This window comes from Scatophagus argus, chromosome 18 (genome assembly GCF_020382885.2).
Source record: "Scatophagus argus isolate fScaArg1 chromosome 18, fScaArg1.pri, whole genome shotgun sequence".
In the NCBI taxonomy this organism is placed as follows: Eukaryota; Metazoa; Chordata; class Actinopteri; family Scatophagidae; genus Scatophagus; species Scatophagus argus.
In genome coordinates this window covers 15,711,779-15,733,660 of record NC_058510.1, presented here as the reverse complement: position 1 = coordinate 15,733,660, position 21,882 = coordinate 15,711,779, and the positions used below count along the sequence as shown (strand labels likewise).

General features: G+C 43.4%; 1 protein-coding gene across 2 annotated transcripts in view; it reads right to left on the bottom strand.

Moving 5' to 3' along the window:
* nrp1a (neuropilin 1a) overlaps positions 1 to 21,882 on the bottom strand; it is a 56,701-nt gene that overhangs the window by 17,425 nt on the left and 17,394 nt on the right. For both annotated transcript variants that reach the window (XM_046370917.1, XM_046370918.1), the window contains exons 4-7: positions 19,192 to 19,373; positions 11,942 to 12,169; positions 9,264 to 9,419; positions 6,528 to 6,694 (exon numbers count right to left, since the gene is read on the bottom strand). In XM_046370917.1, the coding sequence (XP_046226873.1) occupies positions 6,528 to 6,694; positions 9,264 to 9,419; positions 11,942 to 12,169; positions 19,192 to 19,373 (733 nt within the window). The remainder of the gene's footprint in view (positions 1 to 6,527; positions 6,695 to 9,263; positions 9,420 to 11,941; positions 12,170 to 19,191; positions 19,374 to 21,882) is intronic.

Sequence of the window (21,882 nt, the reverse complement as noted above, 5' to 3'; positions counted from 1 at the left end):
AAGAGAAGAGTGAAGAGGGGAAGGTCAAGAGGGGAAACAAGCCGCCGACAGTGATGCCTTGGAAGATGTGAAGGACAGAAGCTGGAGTGTCTGGCAAAGAAGTGCACAGACTAGATCAATTTCACAGACGCAAGCTGATAACAGGGCCTGGGTAATGAGCAAAGCATGATTTATTAATGGCTGCTTGTTGGAGGCAAAGGAACGAGACAGAGGCTTCGCTAACAGACCGGGGTTACATTGGTCAGGGATAGATGATGGGCTGCCAGGACGCTTGGATGTAAAGCATGGTCCTTCCCACAACACAGAGACCACAGCGAAAACAAACAGGCCCAGATAATGATTACTAGTGGGACTCCTTTTAGTCCAAAGCCATGGACAGCACTATAGCTTACCTGTAAAGTATTAACCGAAAATTTAAAAATCACAAGCAGTGCACAGTAGATCTACGGTAAATAAATCATTCTCAGATGATAAACTATGAGTCCTCAAAGGCTGATTCATGCTTAATGGCCGATGTAATCACTTCACGGAAAGGTGTGAATTATGACCTCAAATCTGGCATCTATAGGGATGTGCTGCATTTTAAGACTTTGCCGATCCAACAGAATGAAGCTTGTGTCTGTCTGTGCATGTTTGGACTAAAGTCCACCTATAGACAAATGACACTATACATTCAGAGCATGCTGGTGCACAGGAACTCATATTTGGAGGGACACACACACTCTGGCCATAAACATGCCAGGCGGGGTAAGAAATCACTCCGACTACTGAGACTCTTTCCCGCCGCGGCAGGCTGATATGTGGGCAGGACTTCAACACGTACTTGCCTCCCAGGAGTTTTTCCTGCTCCAGCACAGTCCAAAATATGTCTGTGCGTATGTGTGTGGGTTTTGGGTGTGCTCTAGTATCCTGTTGTGAGGCAAACTGATGACTCAGAGCCCTTGTCTCACAACAACTAGTGTGTATGGCTCCAGTCGTTTCACAGACTAATGAAACCAGAAAGGCAGAAAAAGAATTAGTTGTGCTCAGGCTTGTAACATCAGCCAGTTGAAGCCTAGTGTGCGTGCAATTAAATCAACACAATGAAACCCACATCAACCATTTGAATGAGGCGTATGTATATATATATATATGTATATATGTATTTGTAATTTCCCAGTTATGGGACTAATAAAGGATTATCTTATCTTATATGCATGTAAGTGTGGGTATAAATGATGGGGAATGACAGACAGACAGTGTATTTATGTATTTATGTGTGTTTGTACAAGTTAAAACGATAATTTTCCTTTCTATTCTTCAACGGCAGTAGCAGTTGTGGGCGTGATCATCAGTTCTATCCAAAATTCAGTGTATTGTCTCTGTGCTGTATGACTCAGATGTGCTGTAAGGCCACATGATATGTATTTGAGGATAAAGCCCAGTCATTGTTATGTGGGCGCAGCGAGGAGACATGTGGTTTATAAGGCTGGGAAGGGGCGTTCAAGAAACAGCAAAGGCTCAAAAGCTTTATCTCTAGCTGCTTGATTGGCTTATAATTGAGTTGCCAAGACGTTGCATGCAGCAATCCGTACTCTGTGAGAAGTTTACCGAATACTTTCTTTTAAATCCATTTCTCTACTTCCCCAACAGAGGGGGGAAAATAGCTTCCCATTTGTGTGTGTGTATGTGTGAGCTGCTGACTGAATAACCAAGGCCTCTGGGGGATGAATTTATTCATTTTCCCTCACCAAAAACAACAACAAGAGAAATGCTGAGGATGAGAAAGGCGGGTGAGAACTCCTCTGTGCTCCAAAGTCAAAGAGCAGCTGGTAGACATCGACAAAGAATGCTGTCCAGGAAACAACCTCTGGAAAAGCTTTATGGACCTCAAAGGACGGTATAGTCAGAAGAAAGATGGCCTGGAATCAACACAGAGATGCAGAGCCTCTCATCACCTGCTTTTTTGCATATAAAATCTGATTATAATATCCTTTGGATAGTAACGAGAGAAGGCTAACATTTTTGAGAATGGACATGCACATGACTACTTTGATATGCAGCTGAAGAAAGGTGTCTAAGCCCAGATGCAGTATTTCAAAACCAGCTTTTGGCAATCTGTTAACTAATTTCACCCACAGTACTTTAGTAGAGGAAGTTTTTTGGAAAAGCTCCATTACCTGAACATGTAATTAATTCTCCTTTCATGAAAATTGTATTACTCCAATGCTGCAGGACCTATGAGCTCTCCTCATGACCTTCCATTTATCACAATATTCACCTGACGGAATTACAGTTTATTTTTAGCCCACCGACACTTCTTTGGTGGCATTAAATTATGCATGTCTTCCCATACGCTGATCATCTGTTTTTGTGACAAAATGGGATGTATAGTTCGTACGACAGCTATAATAAACTAAAAGGTTGTTTGGGTTGTTGTGTGTGAAGTGTGCTTGGGATCAAACATGTACTGATTAAGGGTTTCAGTCCCAGCTGTTAGACGAAGCATTTTAACAGTCAGGTTTTAAGGTTTCCTCTCCTCTGAATCATCTTTAAGACTGCAACTTCACGGTCATTCCCATCCTTGCAACACACACATGACTAACGCTCTGAGTAAGTCATGAAACTAAATAACAGTGATCAAGAAGGGAAAAGGGCGACCTGAAGGTATGTCACGTCTGGAAGCTGCTCGATGATGCTATCCCAGGATATACAGCTGTGGATGACCGTTTAGTGATGACGACTGACTAGAGCGCTTGCGGGCACTTTTCTTGTCTAAAGCACAGACACTGAAAATGACACTGATTACAGCTGAGCTGAGTTTTTGTCTCTGGGTACTTATGCAGCTCTGTTTCATTTCATTACATCATGCCATCCTTCATGTTTCGATTTCCAGTCCCACTTTTGGGCTACTCCACTTGAGAATAGGTCTCTATCCTTTCATTGATTTTCCAATTGCGAGTGAAGCCTAGGAGCTTCAAGGCAGCGAGGCACAGACAGCATTGTTTCCATTCACGCAACATGATGATGATCTCACCTGCAGACGCATGCCAGCTTTCACTCCTGTGCGCTCACCAGACTTCATCAGCTGAGAAGCTGATGTTAATTACCAGTCCATATTCTAATTACTCATCACTCTGCACGCCAATAAGCCCTGGAACAGGAACAGATTTGAGGAGAGAGACAATGAAGGGGGCATTTCTGTCCAAGTTGCTTCTTGGAGAAGAAGGAATACTATACATGGCAGAGCGCGCTGGTTAAGTGCCTAACATTGGCCTCTGCATTCTAGGCTGTGGAAAAGATAAACACTACGGTGTACAATTAGTGGTTCTTTGGTTGGTCGGGCGGCGGAACTCATACTGTTATCTTTGCTAAGTTGCATAATTTCACTATGTCGTTTGCATTGCTGGATCCTATCCAACAATACAATATTTTAAAGTCCCATGTAAACCTGTGACAAGTTTGTGTGTAATGGATAACTTTACCTTTAGATTAGTACCACATGTTGGAGATAAAGGAGCATATTGTGTAAACAAACACCAATAAGCTTCTCATGTTCAGTGCTTAGAGCAAGATCAGACGAGCAAGATTAAAGCACTTCTCATATGACAAGAGTAAAGGGACTCACTATCTCCTCTTATGATTACACAGTTTAGGCTATCAGATACACATGGAGGTTGATAAATACATAAGCACTGATGAAGTAATCGTGGATAATGCATCCTGGCAAGAAGATTGAACTTAATGGCTGGAGACATTGCAGCTAAATTATAGATATGGAGAGCAAAATAAACTCAAGAAAAGCTTGTGTATGGGATGTGTGAGCAGTGTATATTGCCATTATGAGATGCTCAATAATGAAGCTTTCAGGTATTGACAGTTGGGTTCTCTCCAAGATGGTGTAAATTATTCATGTTGTGTGTGCGTGCGATCAATGGCAGCTGCCTGACAGAGATCCAGTCTTGTTTTTATTGCATCATCCAGATGATGTGGTGACTCTCGGAGGCCATCAGATCCGACATATTTAAGTGATTCTGCACTGTGCAAGCTTCTTAGCAATATTCTCTGTTGGGGTCCCTGTGGAACTGTCAGCCCATGATGCACCAATCTGAAATATATACATTCGCCTCTCAGACAAACTTGTGGTGCAGAGGCAGGTATTTCTTTCCTATTCAGATTTTCCTTGTGGAACACATGTGAAATCATAAAGCAAGGATCAGGCTACATGTTGGGTAGTCTGCTGGTGTACCTTCATTTATTTTTGCTGCAACCTGCTGCAGAGATCCCCTCTGTTCATCCTCTTAAGCTTCAAAGAAAGCCACGGCTCACACAGGCGGATAATATGCAGAAATCTCCCTCTACCTTGATGTGAATCTTAAGACCTGAATTTTCAAGGGGAATGAGTGACAACAGATCTGAAAAGAGAATAAATGAAATGAGGGGCTGTTTTGAGGGATTATTGCCTATTTCTTTACTCTCTCCTCAAGCCACAAACTCCCCCTCAAAGGACATCTGTCCATCTCTGTGTACACCAAAGGACTGATTAATGGCCTGGCTAACCCAGCACTCAATGCTGAACGACACCACACCAATCTAATTACCCAGAAAAGAGCACATACAGACTCTAGCATCTTGCCCTCCTTCTGTCCTTGCATCAGAATGAGGCAGCATTAAAATGGACGACAAATCTGGATTATGTTGGGCAAAAAAAAAAAGAAGAAAAGCAGAACGAAGGAAAATGCCCAGGAATCAAAAGGCGCCCGTCATGAATAATAAAACTGTCTGCCTCAAACTGCAGTCAGGGAATGATAATGAAATAAATAATGAATTGATTACTATGCATCTGACGGTGCACTGAGATGATTTGAATGTGCCACAAGGGGCCCTGAGCTTGTTGCAGCACCATGGACAGGCTTAATGAAAGAGGAATGAAGAATTCTACCCTTTTAATACCACTTGTGATAATTGGGCTTCAGCTCAGAGTGCTCAGCACAAGTGTATTGCACTTCTTAGAAAACATAAATTATGTGGCAACCACAGACTTGGCTCTATTGCTGCGTTTGAAATTAGAAATTAGAAGAACCCCATTCAGTGTTTTGATCTGATTAGTATTGTGAGACCAGCATGCCCATTAGAACACATCCCTTTAAAATCCAGATTTTACTGCCAAATCAAATCCTCAATATGATCAATCCTTTAGCAGGGAAGGATATTCTTGAGTGGCAACAAATCATTGTGATCACTTGTAATTTCAGCTGACAAAAAGGCAAACTGAAGTAGAGTAGCCATCAGTTCAATGCTGTTAGCATTAACACATATGTCTGACTATGAACAACTGACTTTCCTTTCAGAGAAACGCATGCTTTCATACAACAGACTGTCCAACTGCTGCAGGAAGTGGTTACAGTGGCCATGTTTCTTCCTAATCCACTCAGATACATGCTGGGTTCCTCGGCAGGACAATATGGACTCTGCTAGACCCTCCTACTCATCCACAAAGCCACATACACACACACACAGTCGCTCATGGGAGAATGCACACAAACCTGCACACAGACATGCTCAAACACTGATTAAATTAGTTTGAAGGAGCCACGGGGGCCCACAGGGCAATATTTTCATTGCAATAATAAAGGAAAAGCTTGCTTATGGCTCTCCCCAAGCAAATATTTGGCTATGGGTCAGCTCGATTATTCATCCCCTGAGGAATATGTGGAGGCCAAACTTTTTAGCAATGAAGCGAAGACTGTAGAAACATAGTAGAAAAAGAAAAACAGTCTGGGCATTTACAAGGCCTGGAGGCTTTCTGTTAATAAATCAAACAAGCTTCAAATGCATCTGTGTACTGCCATGGTGGTTGTGTCATTGGGGGGTTTGTGCTGTGAGTGGACTTGGTATATGTGTCTTATACCCATCTGAGGATGGAAGAACTAAATCCTTAATCTTTCCTCATAAGGTTCCCCTGGTGGGTGATGATCGCTTTGTGCAGATAAGCTGACAGACAGAAAAATACGACAGAGCCTGTTTGGGAGTGTTTCTATGTGTATGTGTGTGTGTGTGTGTGTGTGTGTGTGTGTGTGTGTGTGTGTGTGTGTGTGTGTGTGTGTGTGTGTGTGTGTGTGTGAGGCTGGGAAGGAAGCCTGGACTAAATCCCAGCATCCCCGGAGGCAACTGCTGTTATCAAGAAAAAGGAAAGTTATCAGGTAGGACAGGAAGACAGAGGGAGAGAAAAAAGACACAGACAGATAGGTAGACAGTGACAGAGAGAGTGGACACAGGCAATTTTTGTGGGGCGTGGACTCAACCACCTGGAGGTCCATCAGGAACGGCTGACATTCATCATCAAAATTGTTGGGTCTTGTCAAAGTGTTATGGGGAAACTTCACCTCCAGAGACTGAAGGACAAGCACAGATCGCTCCTGCTGTGTTTGAGCAGGCAGTAGGTTTTGTGAGGAACTAAAACTACCTTAAAACATTTATTTGTGATATTAGAGTCAAGTAACCCTCCTAAAGATTTCCTGTCTGTGACATGATAAACAATCTGGTACCTGTATCCACTCCTTGTTTGAGTCCTCTGCCGGCGTCCATGCATTTTCATAGTAGTTGAGTCTCGAGCGCTCTGGGGACCAGCTGGGGTTGTACTGTGATGAGGCCATGATTTGGTCCGATGTTATCTCTCCCGATTCCATTCCCAATGGGTCGCTACAGTCAAAGTCTGAGAGAGGAGGAAAGGGACCGATATGAGGTAGAAGTAAAGAATAAAAAAGGAGAGTATAAGATGTTTAGTTGACTTCTGAATACTGAAAGCACGAGAATGTACCCAGCATGTGCTTTCAGCGTCCCCCAGAATCAGAGTTCGTCTCTGGGGAGGAGGACACCACACGACAGGCACTCAGCACTGTTGGCCGGAAAAGCACATCAGCAACGCCTCAGTAAATCCTTTCTGTTTCTCTCTTTCTATTTTTTAATGGCAGCAGGACAGAAATGTTCTGCATTAAGATGTAAAAATGTCTTCATAAAACATTCAGTGTAGGCTATGTTTATGCCAGTATTAGGCATTAAAGTGACTTTCACTCTGGCTATTTCTTCCACTGACTGGATCTCTCACCTCCCTCTGGGCAGTTTATCTTTTTTGAAGGCCGTTTTTCCAACTTGGTCTCTTGGGGAAGTTTAGATGTGTTTAGTATCTGTAGTTTGGGGCTGTGTATCACATTCAGTGGCCCAGCCACCCACGGTAGGAGGTGACTTCCCTTGTTTGCACTGACATGGGGCAGTCGTTTTGAGACATCCTTGGCTCCCCAGCCAAAGATCCAGGAGGGGGGGCCTAGGGTCAGCCTCGGTCACCCCTGGAGGTCAGACATGCTGAGACCGCTGTGCACGGAGCAACGGATGGAACGTACGATATGACCTTTTGATCTGGGCAGGAGTCATATAATGTCACCACAACAACACAGAAGAATGTGAAGGCACACTTTCACATATTCATGTGAACCATCATTCTTCTCATTGTTTATTTGCTTCTTTTTGTCTGATGGTCAAGGTGGTCATAAAGTACCATGGTAGGGTTTTTGTCAACCCATCAGTCACAAGTTTCTCTAAACACAAGACGACTACTGCCATAAACATACGTTTCTTTCTAAAATTCAGTCATGTGCTTGTGTGTACACGGACACACACACACTCAGAGGGCGCAGGATGAGGAGCAGTGTGGAACTGCTATGTGGCTGCTGCCTATGAGCTAACACAGATGGTCTCCCCATCTGCCACACTGCTAGCGCACCTCAGTCACTGGGTCAGTGTGTGTGTTTGCGCTTTACAGTGTCAATGTGTGGTTGCATATGTATGTGGTCACATGCATGTTTTGGAGACTCAGTGTGAGGCTGAGCAAACTGTCTCGCACCTTTCCACTCCCAGGGTCGGTTATCTTTGACAAGATTACCTGTTCTTGTCAAACTTTTGTACTCAGATCCACTTCATCTAGATGACTGGATCGTGATCAACAAAAAACACAAAATGCCGTTGTCTGCCACTTGAGATGTTATCTGATTATGTGGGTTACTGAGCAAAGCATGGCTGGTAGCCGAGAAGATAATTGAGGTGGATGGCTGAGAATGAGAATCAGAGCAAGAGAAACAAGATAAAAACAAAAGACAAACCCTCCTTTCATAACCTTATCACCTCTCATCAGTTGCTTTCAGCTAGAGTGCACCCTTTCCCTTGCAGAAGCGAGAAAATCCACCGTGTATTATGCATAAGGGGATTATGAATGATTCAAATGGTATGAGTCTGAAGGAGCGCAGAAAAAGTTTAGAGGTTCTTTTTCCATCTTGGATATGCTTCGGGTTGGTGATGTAAGACCAAGAAACTCATGCAGATTAAGGTATTTACAGATCATGGGTCAGATATTTCAGCATGCCTCTTAAAGGCGAATGTGAAAAGTTGATTTACGTAATGTGATATACGATGAGTCATTAAAGTGACTCAAGTAACTTGGGACAATAAGGAGAAATGACATTACCAGTCATTACTGTGAGGAAGGGTTAATTCAGTTGTTGTGTGTGTGTGTGTGTGTGTGTGTGTGTGTGTGTGTGTACTCAGTGCTTGTCTTTCCTTTGGGCAAGAGAAAATCCTTTTTGGAGATGATTAGTAGATTTGTTGAATGTCATCCATCTCATTCCTGTTCAAAGACTGATTGTGTGGGTTTGGGGTGGTCTAGCCTCTGGACAGATTTATGACTCCTACCAGCACTCGTCTTCCTTAATGAAATGTTTAGTCGGAGCGTTTTGCAAAATGGGGTCGGGGGGTCAAGCCCTGTGATGATGATGCTACATGTAAAAACCTTGAGGGTGCGAGTGAGTGTGCGTCCAAGGTGGTTACTGGTGGGGAAACCGCCTTTTGGAGCCTGTCTGGGCCTGCAGTGTGTAAAAGTCTTGTAAACCATGGGGGGTACGCTTATACCCTGTAACACATTCACCAGTTGAAGAAGCAGGAGGTGTTTATTTAATAACTCTTAAGCTCTGTTAAGGGCTTGGGAATTTGTCATCATAGGAACATGTGGCTTCAGTTGCAGACACAGTCTTCTTCTTACTTTTTATAATAGTCCCTTTGGGGTTACTTTGTTGTCCTCTAATTCTCGCAACTACCAGTTTCAATTTAGGCAAATCCAATCCAGATTTTCTTCTGCTGAATAAATCTCTTTGGATTGTGATTTCATGTGGATTCTTACCTCAGTATACAGATTTTTTTGGCTTTTTAGGATTTTCAGTCTTTTTATGATAACTCACCCTCTGGAACAGTCCTTTCGATGACAGTGAAGTTGGCAGAAAAGCCTTCCTTCGCGATGGCGCTGTCAGTGTTGATTGTCAGTGCCAGGATGCCCGTGTAGGAGATGAGTCTGCCTGGGGTGTTTTGCCCACAGTACCTTCCGATGTATGGACCGACTGGAGGCAGAAAACAACAGGAGAGAAAAGCACAAACATTGTTACTTGGGTTAGACCAGGGTTAACTCAATATTTGTTTATTTACCACAGTCATGTCACACATGGGTTTAACTACCCCCTCACCCCCCACCCCCCCACCCCAGGGGTGTAAAAGCTAGTGTGTCAGTGAGGGATGGCACCGGCTGCATTTTTTTCCTGACCCCATAAAAATGGGTGAGAAAACATTCCATGCCTGCTTGCTGGGTGGACACAAAGACAGCAAAGTAAGAGTGGGACCTGTGATGTGGACAGGTCGCAGCTTCTGTCAATTTGCTGTCTATAAATTCCTCAGACTTCCTGTCTTCCCATTTTTTGAGACTTGAGCAGGACACGGCAGATTGAGTTTTGTGAAGGACACCAAACAAGTAAACACTGGGTAGACACAATAGGGGAGCATTCAAAGACAGAGAGCAATAAAAGCGTGAGAGTGAGTTTCACTGAGCAGAATGGAAAGGGGAAGCAAGAGGAGGCAGAAGGAGAAGAAACATTATGGGGAGACAGAGAAATATGAGGAAAGAGTGATGGGGTAACGAGGGAGCAGGCAAGCAAGAGAGCAAAATGACCTTGGTCTGTGTCTCTGATGTGTGCTGTGATCCATTCACATTTGTAAGTGTGTGCAGGGACCTGCAGCTTATGTATGATTAGTAATGCTGTGATCAGTGGTGAGTGACAGTCCAGCCTCTCTGTAGCCTCCCGTCATCCAAAACATGCCCCTTCCAGCCCAGCTCCTACATGACAGACAAAGGCCAGACCACAGGGACTTGCCAGGGCAGGGGTGTGATGGCTCAAATTAATCTTCATAACCCAGGTGCCTGGTGCATGTGAGCGAGAATCTATGTGTGCTTTTAAACCCACTAAGGGTTGGGCTGAGCAAAAAAAAAAAGCCATCTCCCGGATTTTCTGCATGACTCCCCCAGCACTATGAAATTTTAAAGAACCTCGCTACAAAGTCCTGCCTGCCTCTACATTCCTCGGGGAAGAGGGACGAGGCAGTGTCTATCCAGCGAGGTGTACAGTGAGAGATGGAAAGATGGGGAGGTGTGATTCCCCCAGTGCTTCACGGAGGCCTGCATTTGCCCGGACATCGCCCACCTCTACACACCCCAGCAGCTAGCATGCCTCCAGCCTTCCGTGCTAATGCACTATCGATCCAGCAGACACCACGGGAGTCGCCTAGCAAAAGCCAACACGCTATTTTCCTCCCATGGCTTATTTTTATACAAGGCTGTCTGTCACATGCAACAACACTTGAAAGGTGTGATGCCACAAGTGGTAGTGTCCACTTTCTGCCCTGAATAGGCTCACTGTAGGAGAAAATCTTATCTTATGCTTCTTCTTTGATGGCATGCTTTCAGCAGAAAGAACAGAGAAACCTCTGAATTTTAACTGCTCTTTCAAAGCTACTTTTCTTTGGAAAAATATGTATTAAAAGGTGATAATAATGTGACATATTCTCAGCTCTCCAAGCCTTTGCGAGTCTTAATTAACACAAATCTTGAAAATGAAAAATGTCCCACCTCTAGGAGAGAACATATAAACGAGTAATGGAGATACCTTGTGGAATCAAAGGTCAACTCCACACAGTTCAAATCTACGCGGATGCGGACTCAGAGAATATTGAACTTTAAGTAAACTGACATAAAAAGGCGCAGTGATTTACACTTCAACCTTATCACCTAGAAAGCCAGAGCAGAGAGTACTGATGTGCATCAGGATGAATGCTACTAGATAAAATTCTTTCAATTTTCAGCCACTGATGGGTGAGAAAAGCTTTCATCTTGTCTGCACCCCATGCTGGAATAGCCAGGAGAAAAACTGAAAACTTCAAGAGGTGATTTTGCTCGCTGAGTTCAAAGCCTCATCCCAGGCCACGGAAGCGTTGCTTTGAACACTGCTCGCCCTCTTTCGCTCCGTCTCTCACCTGCTGATTTTTTTAGATGGATTTGAGAATGCTATTTTACTGCAGTATTTTATTGTGTCCAGATCTACGCAAGTGCTGCAGTCTTTGCTCAGCATTGAGACAAGAAGTTGCTGGCTCTCATGAGGAAGAAGCTGGATCAGTTCAAATTCATTAAGCATTTTTTACTACAGAAAACTTCCAAGTATAGCAGATTTCTAAACAGTGGGGTAATGCACATTTCCTGTCATTCCTGTACTAGTGTTGAAACACCACTCTTCCACATGGTCTACCAAATCCATGCTGTCATTTTTGCGGATGTGGCATTTCTCGTTTAAGAAAGTTCAAGAATTAAAAAAGACTAACTACTAATAATAAATAGGACAAAACTAGTTCACAGTTATAACAGACTAGATTGGCCTGAACTGAACTTTGTGATTTGCTACAAACAAATATGCCTATTTACTTTTACGACAAGCTCATGAAATATGCTAAAACGCACTGTAAAAGTAGTGCATGTAGAAAATAGGCATGAAGCCCATAAAACAAACTCCGGAGCAGGATGCATCTGGAGCTGCTTTCTCACCTCCGGGGAAGCCGTCCCATATCTCTAGTCTGTCATAGCGGCAGAAAACACCAGCAGGGGGCGTCGGGTCAGGCTCTAGCTCAAAGCTCTCAAACTCCAAAATGATCTCAGACATCTTGGGGGCGAAGATCATGAATGTGCAGTCCAGGTTGTTGGGGTATTTCTCAGGGAAACCTGGCGACTTTATGACGCCACTGTTGGTGGTGAAGTTCCTGGAGCATTCTGGACCTGGACGAAGGGTGAAAGGAGGAAACAAGATGTGAGAAGATGAGACAAAACAAGGACAAAGGAAGAGCTGAGGTTGATTCGTTTGAGTGACTGTTGGTTAAGTGATCAGTTGTAAGTGGCTTTGTGAGGTGGCCATTGAGAAGCTCTGTGTCCCAGCTGGTCTATCGCGTGGAGGACAGTTTATGGCCCATACAGAGACCACCTTGATAGTTCATTTATTCACTGGAGGATACATCAGGGTTTCTCAGCTCTTCTCTGTGTGTTTCTGTGTTGTGCTTGTTCTCTTCTCGTCACAGACATCCCACTCCATCACTGTGTGTATGCTAAATTTGTAACTCCTGAAACATCTGGGCTTTGAGTGTAAATGATAGCGAAAGGTCTCAATCACCAGAATCAAGGAATGATGAATAAACAGCTTGATTCTCTCTGCAGAGTCCTGTCTCTCTCTCTCTCTCTCTCTCTCACACACACACCTAATCAGATCCCGTCTGTGAAACATATGAGAGGTGCTCAGGAAAAATTACAGTGATGGAAAGCGAAGGTAATGACTGCGCATACATCAACACACATGTACACTTAAACACACAGTTTTACAGAAGGGAAAGTCAAAATATTTATTCACAGCACCTCAGAGAGCTGCCTTTCAGCAGATGAGGAGCATTAACACATTTCCCATGTTAGCCACTTCTCAGAGCATCATGAGCACAAGATTATGATTTAAGAATGAGTGACGTGATAAAAAAATGATGCTAACAGCTGCAGGAAAATTCTGAAGAGAGTGACGGAAAGACACAAATGTTCACTCAGACACTGGGCTGGATTTTTATGGCTGCTTAAAAACACAGCTCCATCAGGAAAAAAAAGGGGACTTGTGCCAACCAGGGAAATTATTTGGAGCCATTAGTGGCAGAAATTTGCTCAAGATAATGTCATTTTCATGCTAGTCTGACGGCTGGCATGATGAGCGAAAATGGGGCCAAAAGAAACCAAAATTGCAGGGAGTTATCGCAAGATAGAGCCTCAGTGCCGCAGTCATTGTAGCTTAAATGAATGTGGCAAACTGCTTTTTCCACTATTACTCAAGCATCTCACTGGGCCCCTAATTCAAGACCATCAGGCCCACTTCAGCCTGTCCACCAGTGGAGTGAATGAAGTGAGGGAGAGTCATGTGGATTTTTCAAGTTGAAAGCCATGGCGAGCTGCGTTTTGACTCTAAAGAGAGATGACATTTAGTGCAGCAGCTAAAGTGTGGCTTTCAAGAACAGTGGGCACCATTAATTTCACAGCTTCCCCTCGCATTTACTCCCAGAAAATTGAGATACTTTGTAGAGAGAGGGAGTGTTCCCCAGTAGGAGAGGGTTGCTGGATGCTGCAGTTCTGTATTGTTCCTTGCCATATTTGACAGAAATGTCAAACAGTTTTGGGCAAAAAAGTATACATGGAAGCCACTTCTTTGAAAAAGGCGCCCTGAGTGCTTTAGATATCTGCAGCAACCAAAGTGCAATTCAGGTCAGCGTGTTGAATTTCCTGTAGATATTGGCTCAAAATACCACTCTCCATCCATTTCATCAACCCCCACCATGACCCTTATCTCAGCTCAGCAGTTGACCAGGACTGATTTGGTCATTGGAAATGGTTCACTCTAAAAACCTATCAAAATCCAGATCCTAGAACAGTATTGAAAAAGAGTACAGACTCATGTAAAGTTTCTGTAAAATACTGTCAGTACTAAATTCAGTCTTACAATTTAATTACATCTTACTTAACAAATGCATTTGTGAAATGTGGGGTCAGGCCAGAAATATATTCCCAGTTTACTTGACACTGTCACCATCACGGCGTCTTGTTTCTGTGTTCTTTCTGCGTGATAATGACTGAGGCCAACCAAGGACAAACTCCCTTGTTGTCAGCTTTTGTGTGACTGTATAGCAGTGCGAGGCCAGTGCGAAGACATTGCAACAAAATAGAGTGGAAGACAGAGCGTTCTGGCTGGTCCCACTGGCGAGATAATCATCCAACAGATCTCTTTTATCTCGAGCCCACACAAGAGAGGGCTTCCGAGCTCCCGTCGCTACACCCAGGATGTTTTGTACTGATGTCTGTGTGAGAGCCACTCAATAATAGCAGTCACGCTTTTCCGTGACAGTATCCCTACGTACAGCGTGTGTGAACACATCTGTGATGACAAGGAACTTCAGGAAACCAATATATCCCACTGTCAGCCGAATGCTAACTCTCTGTCTCTTACTCACTCTATGTTTCTCCTTGTTTGGTGGCTGCAGTTGTTACGTCTTTCCTGGTAGATTAATCACCTCGATGGAAAAGACGTGAAAATATAAAACAGAACGACTTTTATAAATATAAAAAGCTGACATGAAGGAAGGGCTTAGATTCTTTTAATTCATTTGATCTAAAACTGAGAGTCCAACCACTCTCAGTGTGTGTGTGTGTGTGTGTGTGTGTGTGCGTGTACGGAAACAAACAGCTGAATTTATGACAGGAAGTTGGGAGACAGAAAAGAAGTAACCTTGAACAAATAACATTTACCAGCAACCTACAACTGGGCGCTCAAACATTTACTGCCAGCAGTAATGGATTCCTTTAACTCTCATTTACACGGAACCCTTCTCCTCAGGATGGGGGAGTAAACAAATGTCACACTGACTCGCTCGCTGAGTGATCAGAGTTTGTTTAACAGAACAAGTTGTAGCTGACAAAATGATATTTAATGGAGATCTGATTTCAACTTTGAATGTGTTAGAGATCTATAACAAATATTAAATAAATATGGCTTCAGCATTAAGGGAGCAGGGCGCCTTTCAGCTGTTACTCTCCCTGATGACTTGTCCTCTATATGTCTATTGCTCTAAGTGCTGAAGGCAGACCGGAGACTGAACGTTAATCATTAAAACAACATTGCGCCAAAGGAACAGGCGTTAAATGTGTCAGCCTCTTGCTATTTTCATTTTTAAACCTGTCTCGTTCTCCCTTTTCAAATATCCTTTCGGTCCTTTTTTTTTCCATCTCCCTCTGCTTAGTAAGGGTTATTAGTGGCCGGAGCCATAGGGGCTGAAGGTGTTGTTCTTGGACTGCTAAGTAAATCACCACTGTTTATGTTCCATGCTCTCTGGCTAATCATTAGCCCAGTTCACAACCCCCCCCCTCCATCCAGACCCTGTCAAGCCTCCCCTCCCCTTCAGTCTGTGCTCATGCCACACTGACAGGGGGTTAAACTGTTGGTGGACAATTAACTCTTTCAACACAAAATCAAACATTAACTCAAACCCAGTGGAGTGTCAGCCATTGAAACAGATGGAAAGGCAGGTTTACATTTAACCTTACGCACCCTGAGGCACTGCACTGTTGACATGTTATTTAGTGCATTCATTGTGGCTGTGATGTCATTTCTCCCCCATCCATGTCACAGTGCTGATGCGATGTGGGGGGCAGGGCAGGGCTGTGGTCTCCTTCTGACTCCCTTAAAGAGATTTGTTGGCTTAGGTTTCCATGAGGGCTGCATGTGTGTGTGATGACAGTACGTCTCCGTGCCAGATGTGACCTATGCCATCAGGGCGTGCAGTCTATGAAAGCAGAATGTGCCCCCTATCAGGCCCCACCCAACATACACACACACACAAACACACCTTGAAAGTGTTTTCACAGGTGTGTGTAAAAGAACCCGCGTCACAGTGACATCATAAACAAGATGAACACAATAGGCCTCCATCTAACAGCCTTAATCATTCTGCTGAGTAATGGTGAGGAGACAGAGATGAGCGTCTGTGTGTGTGTGTGTGTGTGTGTGTGTGTGTGTGTGTATGAGTGGGAGAGAGGGGGGTCTACCAGTGGCACCATCTCTGCCTCCTCACCCACATCAATGGGCCCTCGGCCAGCACTGATGTGGCTCTGAGCAGACTGCAGAGCTGTTAAAAGAAAACACATGTTGTGTTTGTGTGCATGTACGTACACTTAAAAGGATGGATCTTTGCAGAGACACTCGAGGATTTTAAATGTGATACTGTCAGACGACAGGCTAAACACAACCTTCAGGGCTCTACATAAGCACCAGGATTTTGGTGAAGGGTAACACCACCTCATCTCAGTCTACTCAAAATTTGGGGCCGCCATAGAGACACACACTAATCTGCTCCGTTCAGCTCAAATATTCCTCACTCTCCTTCTTATCTCTCTACTCTATCCCGTTCTCCCCCACCATCTTGCTCTTCCTGTGTCTTGCCAGACTTCAGCCAGTGAAGCGAGGCTGCCAATTTGCAGGCTATAAAATAAATAGCCCATGCTAATTAAGATGGTTGGATGGGATTGAGGAGTGCAGAGGGGTAGAGACTGAGCCGCAAAACAACCTGTTCTCTTCAATTTAGACACTTTGCAGGCTCACCGCTGATGAAAGCCAGGGCTTCAAATGCCAGCATGTTGACGGATGTGTGAAAGTGTATTTACATAGTATATAGCTTAAGTGGGTAAACCTGCACATGTAAACATACTTGTGTAAGTTGGCATATGATCCCTTAGGGGAGTGCATGTTATTTGCTTTGTGGGCATATTTATCTTCCATGTGACCTTTGCTGGTGTTTAACCCCAGATGAAAGGCAGTACCAATCCCCAAGTTTGACTTCCACTGATCCCCAGGTCTATCATCACAGTGATAAACAGCCTGCATTCTTTGCATTTCCCTTCATTGGCATGCACAAACGCGAGCCCTCCATTCCTCCATCCGTTATCAGAGCATCTGTGTATCATCATTAACGTTACATGTGTTAGCCAACACAATGTTTTCCCAGCTAATACCCTGTTTGTTGATAAGCTGCACTAATCAGCGAGCTTTGAATCTCTCTCTCTCTCTCTCTCTCCGCTTGATTTTCTCTCTTGCTCTAACAAACAGGGCTGTTAATTGATCTCAGAGCCCTGTTCTTGGCGGCAGCCGCAGTAGTCAAAACAGAGAGTGAATCCAAAGCATAACGATGCTCTGGATCCACTCAGGAAGCGACAGAACACCCATGGTGCTCTTGTCTGCAGGGAAAAGGTGCAAACACCTAGAAAAAAAAAAAAGTTCTGTCCTGGGATTTATTCTACAGCAACATCCCTGTAGCCTCCCTTCCCCCAAGCCATGATTCTGCTTCGGATTCCCAAAGCACAAACTGTTTCAAGATTCTCATCTAACTCTCTAGTTCTGAATCTCTATCTTCTATCCACCGTAACATCTGTATTTCTTCATATCTCAGTGCCTCACAAGTTTGTTCTGCAGTTTCATCTCTTATCGTCACTGGGTCCCTAACAAGCCTCATTTATAATCAGTCCTGGCTAATAGAAGGGACTGGGAAATACCAAGCTAATCATGGGAAGAATGTAGTAGGTTTAACTAGCCTATCAAGGGGAATGAGGCAGTGTGTGGATGAGTTTGCCTATGTCAGGGCGGAGTGTCACTTTGATCTCGTAAATGGACCCACAATCCACCAGCTGCGCTGCCGTGATGGTGACACGCACAAGCACAGACACAAAACACAAGCAGAAACACACACCAGCTGAGACTAAAAGGAAGGAGGGACGTTGCAAGGCCATTCATCATGTCTCAGAGGTCACAAGGGGTTGCATCCTATAGACTGCTGTTAAGGTTAATTAATGAAAGTGGAGTCTGTAGCACCTGTCTGCCTATGACTCACACTCCACATATGAGCTGCCCTCCTCTTTCTGGTTCTAAACAAAGGAAGGCAGCAAATCAACAGGAAATTCTCCCTCTTCTTATGCTGTGATCTGATAAGACAGACATCCCCTGAGGATATTTGCAGTGTGTCATACCTGACTAAAATATATTTTAGTTTTAAACATAAAGGAAGAAATCTCAAACTGCAGCTCTCTGAAACAAAAGGAGGTGAAAGAAGTTGTTAAACCTACACCCATTCAAGTGGCTACAATTCTCTCCACAACCAGCTAATCAGTGGTTATAATGGCAGGTTGCTGTGGATTGCCGTCTGACAATAAGCCAGTTGAACAGTTGAAACAACATTTGTTGAAGACATGCTTAGCAAATTATGGCCTTGCTTATTGTACAATAATTCACACCAGATAAAAACTGCTACAATTATGGAACATATGGGACTATGATTCATTGCTTTTGAATTGAGCATATTGCTTGCCATATTGTGACTGCATAATTTGTTGCTCTGGTGCCTTGACTAAACCACAAACAAACCATGAAATTAGATGGAGAGTCTCTTTTTTTTTCTTGCTATAAACAAATAAGATTGAAATTATTTGTGATGAAGTGCTTTTAACAGGTTTTTCCCCTAATCTTTAACAAAGAGGTCAATAGCAACTTTAAGAGGTCAGGCCAGTCATTTAAATATCAAAAAGTCATTTACGTCTTATTTTTGGCTTATTAGTGCAATTGCAAAAAAAAAAAAAAAAAAAAAAAGAGAAGAAGAAGACCATCTCAAGTGGAAGCCTTCTTGGGTGTCTACACTGCATTTCATACTCTGCATTTCATCATCTTCTATCTTCTGGATTGCTTTCCAGACATTGGGCTTGATTTGAAACATTTGAAAATGAAAATCGATTCTTGACCTGGGGAAGAGTGGCAGAGATACTCAGATCAGGGTCCTTTTAGGTATAGTTAGAAAAGCCTTAAAGTCCTCAGATCGTCTACCTTCTGCTGAGGGTGATTGTGTGATATGATGGAAAGCTCCAGAGCAGTCACTATCTGGACCTTCTCGTGAGGTTGGTAAGGCCCTTTTATTCTCAATCTAAGAAATGTGGTCCTAACCCTCAGAGATGCTGTGGAAGCATGAGCAATACCCTGGCACCTCCTACTGTGTTTGCAGTGTTTTCATCTCAGAATAACAATTTGATAATATATATATATACTGTATATATATATATATATGTATATTTATAATGAAAAATTCTATAATATGAAATAAAGCTGTGATTTGTGGTTTATATTTTCAATGTCATATGTTTCATATAATTAGGATTAAATGAATCTACAACTGTGTTAGGCCACCCACCTGTCTTAAAGATCTCATATCGGATGGAAAAACCTGCTCCATGTGTCTCGTAGTCCGACACAAACTTAATGAAGAGCTGGTTTCCAGAGGAGACGACCGGAGAGGGGGCGATCTTCCCACAGTACTTCCCCACAAGCTGACCGCTCTCATCCACGCCATCTCGCACCTCCACGTAGTCATACCTGAAAAACAAAAGAGAGAGTGAAACAGTGTTAGTCATACTGTGTTTCAGAAAACACCCCTTCTCACATACCTTTAAGGTTCAGTTTTCAGTTCTTAGTTCTTGCTCTGTTCCTCCAGAAGTAAATTGTGCTTGTTACTGTTAACACACACACACACACACACACACATACATTTATCCTCAGCGGACCACATAAACACAGAGCAACACAGCATATTGTGCAGGTAATGTAGTGGAAATGAAACACTGTGTACTAATGAGGTCTCAGGTTAAAACTCAGAGAACAGGTGGGCAGGCCATGCTTTCATTATATCAACCTGGCAGACTCACACAAACACGTACAGTGCAGAGGCTTTGAGCTCCCAGCAGCACTGAGGTCAGGTATACGTAACCGCTTTGACTACTGACTTCTTTTGACTACTGAACTTTATCTGAGCAGTTGTTTAACCACAGGGCAGCACCGAATGTGTCTCTGTGTGTGTGTTTGTATGTGTGTACTTGAAAATGGGAAATAAAAGAGTTAATATCTTGGCTTTTAGCCTAGACTGGTGCATTGAAAGAGTGGGTGTTAACGCTGTTAAACGCACATGCTCAAACATCACGTTCAAATGGAATTTCAGACCCACGGCTATTGAAGGGAGCAGCCGCTTAATTGAGTCGGCACAGGGCTTTGGAGCAGAAGAGGAAAACAACTTTGAAATAGGACTGGGAACAGGAGCCATGATGCACACACACATGGAATCTGACATGCGAAACTTAAGCTGGTCGAGGAAAAATTAGAATGACTGGTCAATGAGGGTGGTCTAAACAGCCTCTGGTTATCAGTGTGTGTTTTCAGGCACTTGTTAAGAGCATACATTAAATGCATTTGAGTTGTGGTTTTCACTCCAGTGCCTGTATTTGTGCATGAGTGTGAGTTTGCATAATGGTTCAGATGACTTTTCCGTGCTGTGTTTTGACTGCGAGTGATGGGGCGAGCATCACTCCAAAAGCAGATTTCGGTTCAGGTTTCCACAGTTCCTAATTGCCCACAGCGTCCATTCCCGCCAAGTTTTCAGCTCTGTGGCCCACTAAGCCAACATATTCCTGCTCAAACCCTAATAACCTACTGCAGCGGTCCTTTTTCTTCATCAGAAAAGAGAGAAAAATGCAACTGACACACCATAAAAGCAGAAATGAATTCTGATGTATATAAGAATGATGTGCAGTAGATGTGTGGGCACTTTTAAATCACACCCATGCTCTTTCTGTCTTCTTTCTCAGAAAATATGTGCCTTCTGGGCAAAGGGGCCTATTTTCATAGTTTTGCTTGATTCCCAAATTACTGTCAAAACATTACGCCTCCTTAGAGATTCTGAATTCACTTAATGCTCAGGATTTCACTCAGGTTCACTCAAAAAGGTGCTTTACACTGTGAATAACGGCTCAGGGTGGGCTAAGTCCCTCAGGTGGGGCCAGACTTGTATCTGCATGCACCCTTTGCCATTTACAAAAATGGTTTCCTTCACCTGCCTTAAATTTAAGAAAAGGTATTTGTTAAACAGAAATTGAATTACCAGAGGTGAGTTGGGAGAAGTGGGGGAGGGGCTTTTCATTAGCAGAATATTACAGACAGGAGTAAGAATCAGTTAGTGAGAGGGACGAGACGGAGAGTATCTAAATGCAGAGCTGGGTGGAAGTGGTACAAAATTGGCTTCCCTCGAGGGGGTGCAGAGGATGGATGGCTTCACTTATCTTTTTACTTTGATGGAGAGATCTGAGGTGATATGGAGCTGTCAACTTGCATCGAATATGTGTTCTTATACTCTTCCTCTATTGTAAATTTATACCGTCTTGGGTTAAATGTTTGGTACATTGACAGAAAGCTGCTGAAGGCCCTGATAGGCCTCTTGATCCATCCCTATGCAGGCACTGTAGTTAGGAGCTCGTTCCTCTTCTTTTCTGTTTTTAATCCCTTGCTCGAGCTGTCTGGCCTTCATTTCGCTGTGTTGTGATTGAATACCAGGTCCTCTCTCTCTCTCTCTCTCTTTGCCAGGCCACCTGCTGTGGCAACAGCCCAACTCGGCTTACACAAGTACCACTTAGTTTCAGATTCTTTATAAGCTACAGTACAGTAAAAATACTAGTTTCCCATGGTGTTTACAGTGTTACTCCCGCCCCACAACACACTTTGCCACCAAATGGCACTAATGATTCAGTTTAAAGGGCTCCCCTGAAGCGTGGATGTTTTTTTTCTGTTGTAATGTAATGTAATTGTCATCGTTTGGTTTAGTCACCACAGCTAATGTTTATGATGATGAAAAAATAATAAAGGCTGAGAAAAAATACAAAAATCACCCTCTTTGCAGTAGTCAATCCACTTAAAGGTATTATCAATATTAGTGTTGGTAATGAGAAGAATAGCAAGATGTATACTGGTGGAGACATTTTCTTAATTTCAAACAAACTTGTATATATAAATTGAAATTTTGGTTCAAGTCACATATTTCTGTGTGTAGTAAAGAGGAAAG